The 10,580-nt window shown below is 34.9% G+C and overlaps 1 protein-coding gene across 2 annotated transcripts; it reads right to left on the bottom strand.

The window, feature by feature from the left end:
• Window positions 1-3,496: 3,496 nt before the first annotated feature.
• On the bottom strand, window positions 3,497-9,854 carry LOC144428369 (uncharacterized). 2 transcript variants are annotated; one of them, XM_078117489.1, is made up of 4 exons: window positions 9,465-9,854; window positions 5,114-5,315; window positions 4,421-4,551; window positions 3,497-4,159 (listed from the first exon to the last, which is right to left on the bottom strand). In XM_078117489.1, the coding sequence occupies exons 1-4, from the start codon at window positions 9,575-9,577 to the stop codon at window positions 3,715-3,717; spliced, it is 891 nt and encodes a 296-aa protein (XP_077973615.1). In that variant the 5' UTR covers window positions 9,578-9,854; the 3' UTR covers window positions 3,497-3,714. The 2 variants fall into 2 exon arrangements, with proteins under 2 accessions (XP_077973615.1, XP_077973616.1); XM_078117490.1 differs by having other exon boundaries at window positions 5,114-5,310.
• Between the last annotated feature and the right edge of the window lie 726 nt (window positions 9,855-10,580).

The raw sequence follows: 10,580 nt of genomic DNA, 5'->3' as shown, positions 1-10,580 counted from the left end.
GTCAACTTTTAAAAATTATTCGACTTTGCTTGATGGAAAGATAGCTATAGTATAAACAATTTCTCACGTTATGGTACTCCCGCAGTATGTGAAAAAGATGGCGGACACCGGAACAACACTAGTCCGCGAACTTGTAATAAGACTAAAATAAGGGAAATTGGAATAAAATTATGGCCTAAACCTAATCTGGTACACATACTACGTTCCAGTGTCCGCCATCTTGGTTCACATACTATGGGAGTATCCAAAATTCTAATTTCGAGTAAAATGGAAATATAGGAATCGATGACCATTATATAATTTAGAATGCCATTAACTCGCAAAACTTAGGAACAATTTGAAAAAACTCATGGGTGGATTTAGGTCAAATGTAGATCACATATCCATACAATATGGAGGAGTATGCGAAGACAGAGTCGTGGCTTGGACCTACCGTATATGCATTTTTTACGGGAGTAGTTTTCATTATCATTGACCGGCTTCGCGCACCTCAGCCCATGTGATCACTCTAGACTAGAGACCGTATCATCTCTTTTAGCTTAATTGCTGCTAAGGTTGGCCATGATTTCGTTGCTCTATCTGTTGTATCGGATCTATCTGTTTCGGATTTGCAGCATTTGTTACGTTGTGAGAATCAAAAATTGGATATAAATACAAGTAATGAATAGGGCTCGTATAACAGTATAACATCATAATATGTGACGTTGGATCAGATTAACGGTTTTTAGACTTATTGTATAACGTTTCTTTTCAATGCAATGTCCTAGTCATCAATATTAGCCTATATCAAAATTTTATATCTTCAATTAGGATCACGTATAATAACAGCACATGATGCGTTAAAAATGATATTTAACGAAAGACTTGTAGCCAATTTATTTAATTTGTCGTTTCAGTTGAGGGTTCGTGTGAATAAATGTTGACAATACTTTATTGATTTCTATTTTGCATCATTTCCTTCGCCATTCAACTCTCAACTTATTTCAATATTTATGTGTCACTGTGCTATTTATACTGCACGAGAAGAAACTTTTGGAGACGAGAGTTTTTGAATAAAGTTTAATAACAATATTCAGTATAACCTGTACTATCTCCATATTAAATGATAATTGGTATGTCGCAATAATTTACCACAAACCAAACAAATAGAGTAGGAATAAAAACCGTAATTTCTCCCTAAAAAATCGAATTTATTTCTTTATTAATAGCAACCCAGACCGAGATGTCATAACGAAGACACAAAAACTAAATAGGACAATAATCCAAATAGAATTGAACAAAATTGAAATCAACCATTGAAAGAATTGTTAATTTGTAACTGTATTAAACGTTCGATTATCTTGGTCTACTCGGTGACATTTTTTTCATCGCAACGAGATGCATGGAAAAGGCAGAGACAACAAGTTCATGGAGTTTATTGTAGAATTCGATGATACTATTTAGATACGACTTTGATTGCTTGCAGTAATTGCAGATGATCCATTGTTCTGTTATTAAGCAATAATCAAGAGTAAAAGTGACGAGTGAGAGTACTATGACGACATGAAAGTGACCTACCTGATGTTCGCCGGAAAACCTATCAATCAAATATATAGTAAGAGAAATATTCGTTCTACACTCACCACATGTTTCAACTCATCGAAGTTACACGAATCAAAAATAATTTCCAATCTTGAACTGTCATTCATTTGTGGTCTAGTCATAATGAGGCATATATTGTCTTATCTATTAGACATAACTTTGATATAATGATGAATTAATATTCTATCTCAATAAATGAATAAAAATATGATTTGCTCACCCTCTGCGGGACCCACCATGAATTTAAATAATTGGCATAATCGGTTAGAAACACGTTATCGTCCTTGAGCAAGATTTTGCCAGCTAAGTATAGAAACAATATTAAAATACAGTAGCGATGTCAAATCGAAATAATAATTTTTAAAAGAGAAATAGAATGGTTTCTACTATATAGTGTGAAAGTATGAAATACTCAGCAGAAAAATACGTTCGTTAATTTGCACTATATTTGAGAGCTATATTCGGTATTTTTCATCATTATATGGTATGCCAAAATCAATATAGACATAGACACACCTATTTTACGCGCTTCGCCCCTAAATTTCCATTCTAAAGTGTGCTCGGGTGCGGCTTCTAAAGATGGTTGTGAAATATAATCGTACTACAGTCAGTTGTATACTACAAATAGAAATAAGTTAATTTGATGTTGAAAGATAAAAAGTATAAGAAATTTACTCTGGAGACGTGCAAGTGCAACTAAATATAATAAATGTCATAGCGTCTTCAGTACTTTCGTGATACACTCTCAGTCTTGGACGTGTAAAGTGGCTGATAAAATCAGTTCTCTGAGACGTAAAATATATATATTGTTTGATCCTTGGACAAAAGAAGGTTGTTGATTAGGTATAGTTCGACAGCGGACTATCAAGTACAGGTAAATAATCAATTGACACGATAATGTTGTCTCAAAGCTAATGTTATTTTCATATGAAGTTTAATCGTTTATTTTGAAATTTTAGGCGAAACTGAATCATTGTTTTATTTAATCTCAACTCTCACAATATATGAAAACTATTTTTCTCCGTATTTCTTGTCGTTTTTCGTTGTCTGTACCTGTTTATTCAGTAGTCAAAGTTGACGAATTCTCTATAACGAATACATGCCTAGACGCTGATAGTTTTGTTCTATCTGGAAAAACTGACATAGAATGCTTTGATTACAATGAAATCTCATTTGCGAATATCTCGCTATATAAAATAGCACAAGAATTTCATAAACCGATTGTGAATGCATCGATCGGACTCAATTTACTCAGGCGGAAGTTACGATACACTATGCACATATGTATTGTTTGTTGCCTAAAAGCGCTAACAAATGTTAAATGGTGTATATACAACCGTCGCACTGTGATGCTGAATTATGACTTACAAACTGAGCAAATGATCCAAATACGTTTTGCTAATCTTGTTAAAAATAATTTCCTAGTGTCAATTAGATCATATTGTTTATATTTGTTGTATTGTTTATATATTAAATTATGAAACTTCCTATACTGGCAAAATAATATTTATCTTATATATTTTATCTTCAATATTTATTTTAATTTTAATAAGAATTTTATTATCCTGCAGAAAAAAAAACAGATAGATCCTTTACAAGAGATAGAGGAACGATATTCCGATCGACCTTAGGAGCAATTAAGCAAAAAGAAATTCTCGATGATTTCGTGATGATCCTTGAAATGAATCAATTGGTCTGAGTTGTGCGATGTCGGTCAGTGATAATAAAAACTACTCTTCTGACTCTTTTTCGCCTACTCCTCCACTGTATGGATGTGTGATCTGCATTTGACCAAAATCCACAAATGACTTTTCAAAATTGTTCAAGAGTTTCGTGATACAACTCTCAAGCTAATGGCATCCTCAATTTTGAAATGGTCGACGTTTCCTATATTTTCTAATTCAAATCGGTAATATGACTTTTAAATTTTATCTTTGTTGACATTAGATTTATTTATTTTAAAAAGTGTTTCAAACTTATATTTCAAGCAAGAATGTAATGAGGAAATGTTTATAGCAATTCTTCCCACTAGGTAAAGTCGAATAATATTTGAAAGTTGACTTCATCAAAGTTTGTATTATCTGACATATAATTTTTACATGTATTCCAATATTGGTATTTAATATTTCAGATTTATCTTTTAAAACAGCCGTCATAAGTGGTAGGATCTATCGAACTAGAATTATACATCTGCTCAGTGACATATTTTACAATATCAACGTCGTCAATACCAAATACCATCACCCAAATCAATGAGTCTCCACCCAGAGTATCTTTAAAATTGTTTCCATCTTGACATCGATAAACTTGCACCAATTTACATGAATATCTGGTAAGATGTCGCGCTCGATAACCGTAGTCAGTTATGAAAAAAGGAAGACTCCGATTTTTCCAATTTCTCCCGTGATATTCTTCTAACAGAAGTTTTGTACATTGATTTCCCCAAGTTCCCGATGGTATGAAATTCCTATATTCGTCCAATAGAATGGCACTTGATATGTACACCAACTCTCTGTTCAAAGCACTTGAAATCTTCTCAAATTTTTCGAATATTTTGTCATTCACCCATTTTTTACGCCTGTATAAAAATTTGATATAAGCTCAGTGCCACAACTCATGGGATTTGTGAGTAAGTTATTATTATTGTGATGAATAGATTGACGCAATATAAAACAGAGGCCATCGAACCACGATTGGAACCTGATAACACAATGATTCATCGTGGTAAGTTAAATATATTTCGATTGGAAATACTACTTCATTCAGCAGCTTTACGATGTGAACTAGGGAAATCTATTTATTATCCGCCATGGCCAAACATTGAATTATAATACTTGACCTGAAATATGTTTTCCATCTATTTTCATTTATCCTTGCCATTCGAGGGTCTTCGTGCTCAAGTTCGTCGCACCCATTGACGATTGCTAGTCCCCCGACCATATTTGTAGTGTTGGAAGATAAATTCCTTGCCTTGAAGGAGAAATTTTACGTTTGTTTCTCAACGTTTGCAAATGCTTCGTGAACAATAAATAAATTTGACTGAACACTTCAATATTGTGGAATTCCTTTCATGTGCTTTTATACGTAAACATTTACCCAGATAGTGTGAAAGTCAACTGGTATATGGAGATACAATGAAATTGGCTCTGCTTCTTGTATTGATAAAGTGACTCTTTCACTATTCTTATTAACGCGCTTCCGTGCGTTGAACGTGTACAAAACTCAACTGTACAATTTTAGTGGACTCGAATGCTTAGTCCTTAATTATTAGAAGTGTTGCCACTTGCTATGTTAGCGTTTCAAGCTATAAATTCAGGTTCAACCCCAGGCGGACCACCATCACCAGGATGTAATGAATTGGACAGCCAATGCCATAACGGATACATATCGCTCTTGTTAGTAGGTATCTGCTTCCACAGAGCCTTGTTTATTGCGGCAATGTAAAAATCTCCATAAAATTGTGATATTTATCGCACGTATTGTATTAGATTAGGATTAGGCCTTCTGTATACCCACAAAGTAAATAAATTACCTGAATATAAGCAAGTTTCCCATAATCGTTCTTGTATGCGTACCTGTAGTAATGCTCGTAGTAATATTTCAAAAATTCACGACGTTGTTCATCATCTGGATACATCTGCTTGTATATGACGTCATTATGATATGCCACTTCACAAATATTTAGAAACGACTTCCAGTCTTCGGTGTTTCCATCCGACAGCACGAGCTCTAAACTGATTACATTGAACGTTTTACTATTTATGATAAATAGTGTACACACACATGAAAAGTTGGTAATATATATAGAGAACTTAAGATTTCAGAGATTTAGCGGTGGGATGGCGAGGCATTCCGGGTAGTAAAACTCTCCAAAACATGTGTAGAAGGTTCCTCTCTCATTTGTTTTTAGTTTCAGTTTGTCGGAGACACAACTTACAAAAATGAATACAAAATTTGCTTCATTGTTCGGAGTCTAGTGTTACAGCGATCTCAAAGTATTGAACAATTACACGAACTGGGACTAGGACCATAGACGTTCTTTATTTATCAGGGGATAGTAAAGTGTAATTCAACAGAAATTTCCTCATCCTCTTATGATCGTATCTAGAATTTTTGTTTTCAACATATAATGCGAAAGACACAATATGATTCAGATTTTTACCCAGTGAAATGACCTATCGTGACAGTTGATACTGTCGGCAATAAACAAATAACTTTGAGTTTCTCGTGCTAATTTGACACGAAATGGACCTATGGATCGTTTTGTCATTATTATCGTTATGTTGTTATTGTTTGTATTCTTCTTTCTTGTTGTTTTTGTTGTTGTGAAAAACGCTTTCCTCTTCAAGTACTAGGATAAGTAACTAGACCAGGGTGGTCCAAAACCAGGCCCGCGGGCCTCATGTGGCCCGCCGCTCAATTATCTGTGGCCCGCATTCGGAGAGTTATCGAAATATCGTATTTTAAATTGCTTTTCATAAAATAATTCAGAAAAAGTGTTTGACATATTTTTGTTATTTCACTTCTGTGACTGAATTGACTATAGTATTATGGCTAGCTGAAGTAACTAGCGAACTTGAAGATGTGATGGGCAGTCTAAATTGTTACTTGGATTTCTATCGTTTTGATCGGGAATATATGCTAACAATATAGGCATGATAGAAAACTAAACATCGGATGCGGATTCCATTAGCCTAGGTTGGCAATGCCTGATAACTATGTGTCTACACCAGGGGTCACCAACGCGTTGCCCGCGGGCACCAAGTCGCCCGCAAAGACCACATGAGTAGCCCGCATGACTGTTCCAAAATAAGCATAACAACGGCGCTAATAAGTAAGCTACATCAGTTAATTTTTGTCATGCTATTCTTGTATAAATCGCACTTATGTCTGTATGTGGGAACTGACACTATGTTAATTGTTATTTTAACGATCATCCTGCTAGGTCTTTGACCTTAGTAATGTGACGGGTCTCTCCCAAATATGACATCACAGATGTCACCTTCCACGAACCCGCGTTTTTTCTTGTCCGTTGATTTGTGAAGCAGCAATAATACAGTTATTGATTTCAAAGAAAAATTACAGAAAACCTACCATCTCATGATGAGTAGGGGATGGATTTCCCTTTACCACCTTGCGTATGTCTAATTTGCGGGGCGATTATAGTAACAACAAAGCGGAGAGATATTTCACATCTTGTCACTATCCATTGGTCAGCGCAGTAAGGGCAGAAAAAGCTCGCCTTTTAAATCAAACAGAAATCCTATTTTACGAGACCAGTGTTTGGTTCAAGCTATCTTTGTGAATCAACATTTTTTGACATGAAATTCACCAGGAACTAAACACGAAACACGCCTCACTGCTAATGAAAATCTGCAGGACTCGCTCAGAGTTACAGGGTCAAGTTACACGCCGGAGTATAACACACTGGTGGAGAAGCATTAGACCAAATTTGTTTGATTTTGGTTTTCTCCTTGTTGAAAACAAGATATTCATAATTAGTTAAATGTGTTTGTAAATTCAACATTTAACAATACAACTGTTCAGTTCATTTTTATCTTAGGCTTATGCAGGGTGTTCCTAAAAACGCAGGTACATTGTGAAACTGTGGTGTGGTTTCCGATAATATTATTATAGTGATCATTTTGAAAAAAAGGATCAGTTTGAAAATGGAAGTTCTATGGATAATGATTAATTCGCTACGTTGTGATAATCGTTTGATTTACTGAAGAATTCTAAGGTTTATCAGTGTTTTTACTTGACTAAATAGCAGTAATTATCAATAATTGAAGCTTGATCGAGCAAATTGACTTTTTTGGAAGTTTGCATTGAACTGGTAGCCCTCGGCTCAATCTGTACCCAGAAAGTAGCCCTCGGCTTCGAAAAGGTTGGTGACCCCTGGTCTACACAATAGTAGTGTTTGTTTTGTATTGCACTGTTTGCTTATACTTGGTACTATTGTGGCCCGCGACCAATGCCAAAATAATTTTGTGGCCCGCGGAGTCCACAACTTTGGACCACCTGAACTATGAATCAAGGGCTTTGAAATTTTCAGTGGTAGAAAGTTGTTGTCGCTGGCTTTAGTGAGTTCGTGCTCATATAAGCCATTACGGACGAATGTCGCTATACTTCGGCAAGTTCTATTACGTGACGCCACAGGGACGTATCTCTTTGATGACTTACTTACCGTATTTTCTCGACTATACGCCCATCACGCGGATAAGCCGACTCCCTAATAACAGCTTCGAAATAGTGAATTTATAAAAATCCGCATATACATATATGGGCCACGAGGCGGACCATCGTTGTCAACCTTTTTATTTTCTTTTCATTCAATTTTTTTTTTTTTTAATTTTTTTTTTTCGTTTTCATTTATTTATTTATTTTTAATTTTAATTTTTTTTTTCATTTTTTTTTTAATTATTTTTATGTTTTTTCACAAATTTTTTTTTATTATCGGTTTTTTATTTTATTTTTTATTTTCAATTTTACGCGTGACAACGATGGGCCACCATACAGCACTTTGCGGCACAACTAAATTACTGCCAACATGAAAGGAATTAAATCAGCGCCGACTTGAAGTACCAAACGTATAACATGAGGACATTTTGGATTGAAAATATTTTACAATCATTATTTTATATTAAGGTAGTCGAGATATCCTGAGCGGACACGGCAATAAATTTGGTTATTTTCCGCAAGTCTTCTCAAACATGATTTGTGTGAGCTTCATATATGGGCTGATATATTTTATAATGTATGCCAAAGTGTCTGCCGATTATTTAATTGACTTTGTATACCAGCTGTTATTTGTCTTAATCCTAAAAACAAAAACTTGGCCGGTGCGATGAAGCACTCCCTGCCCGATAACGGCACTTCAGAAAGAAAACGGCTACCACGAAATAAAGTGATGGATTAATGACCCTTCCGTTTTGCTGATTCAGGAAAAAACGGAAAACACAGCTGTTGCCTAACCCATGGACGTACAGCACAGTATTTATCACATCATATTCATATGTTATTTCAACCTTTCAGTTACCGTAAATGGTTGTTCAAAATGATTGAAATTACAGTTTTATTGTTAAGAATTAATGCTGAGTATTATTCTACCTGAAACTTCTATCTGATTCTTACTTATGCACTAATGATAACGTTTTGACCACGAGACGGCTGGTAGATCAATGCTGTTGCTCTTATGCAAAAGATACAATTAAATTTAATCAAATACAAGCGGTAACGTTTATGATCAGACAATCACACCTAGACAAGCGACCGCGCGTGTGTGGTGTGTGCGTGCACGCTCTTTATCGTGAGAATTAAGCATGGTCTGTAGCTGTTGCAATTACCGGCAAGTCAGCATTATATCATTTCGTTGCGTGATCAAAGTCTCGATGCGTGAAGGAGCCGATTTATTGGTGCTATCTGAGTTATGGGCGCACAAGACGGTCCCTTAGTTGGGCAACTTTTTTTTTCAGTTTTAAACTCGGCGTATTTGCGAATAAATACGGTAATCAGTTGGGGGCAGGAATGCAAAAAATGTTATACCACGGCTACAATTATTATAGTACCTCAAGTACATGTCGTATTAATGAACTAAACAAGACCAACAGATTCGGTAGCCGTTCCATAATTCCAGCTTCATTCAGGATATGGATTTGGGGAAATAGTGGAAGAAATAGATTGATTGATTGATTGATTGATTGATTGATTGTCCATATATATGAGTATTGCTCTCTTGTTATTATTATTTATCTTAATCATGACTTACGTCCTATAAAAAAAATATAAATGCCTTACGATCGACCCCACTTTTCTGAATTCACCGTATAAAACTATTATGTATAGGCATACCAGTATGCAAATTAATTTTTCTAACACTTTACCTGATATCCGTATCTTGATATAAAACTTTAGCAGGCCTCTTCAACATCGAGCAATAATGACGAACTGTCAATATAGTTTGCTTGTGTAAAAAATTACCTATATTTTTCAACATAGTGTCAATATTTCTATTTATATGAATTTAAGTAAAAAATATAGATATATATTAGGATACATATAATGAACAAAAAATCTATATAAATATGGTTATTTTCCAAAACTTTATTCCTGATTCCTGAACACGCAAAATAAAACACGTAATCAATAGTTATAGTAATCCAAGACTTAATTCCAACTTTTCCAAGCACTTGTAGGATACAATACAATAAATACCACTACTACTATGTTTGTAGTTGTATATTCGTTTATTGTGGTTGTAGACAGGTGTTGGTCCAAACATTGGATGAACACCGCTGGTTCATTAAAGTAGATTTTTCATAGGCTTATATACACTTTGTGAACGATAAATTTTGCCCTACGGGATAAATTGACAGGGATACGTTTATAAAAGATTCTTAATATTAATTCTTGTTAAGTAATTTATATGGACGTCATAGACCGAATTATATTATTAAAATCGTTGTCCGGGAACAATTAAAAACTAGAATTTCAACCTAATATTGCTTGAGGGCAATCCAAGTTATTTATCGCTGTCGCGCTTGTTACGATCAGGGTAATTAATATATTATGCCGAAATACTTTTTCAAATTAGAAGATGTTTTGGGCTAATTTCAAGTTTCCCGGACTTTACTGTGAAAACTGTTGTATAATTAACTACTATTCCCTACACACTCACGTACTTCATTACAAATTTTACCACAGATCAATTATTAGGTGCAAGCTGCGGTTTGCCTCTTTTCAATATTCTTGTTCGGCGTACAAAATGATACGTTTGAAGTTGATGATGAGATAGATACTCGTAATTAAGTCGATCGCAACCTAATAGCAAAAGTAGAATGTCAGATACTCAGGGTTACCATCTACCTACAGCCAGGGGCGGATTAGGCCCCTTTGGTGCCCTAAGCGATGAAGACTTTGGTGCCACCTCATGTGTAATTTAATTATAAAAACAATAAACCACATAAGTGTAATATCCATTGAAAATAATCACAACCAAC

Source organism: Styela clava, chromosome 10, assembly GCF_964204865.1.
Source record: "Styela clava chromosome 10, kaStyClav1.hap1.2, whole genome shotgun sequence".
Classification (NCBI taxonomy): domain Eukaryota; kingdom Metazoa; phylum Chordata; class Ascidiacea; order Stolidobranchia; family Styelidae; genus Styela; species Styela clava.
This window is presented reverse-complemented; position numbering and strand designations above follow the sequence as displayed.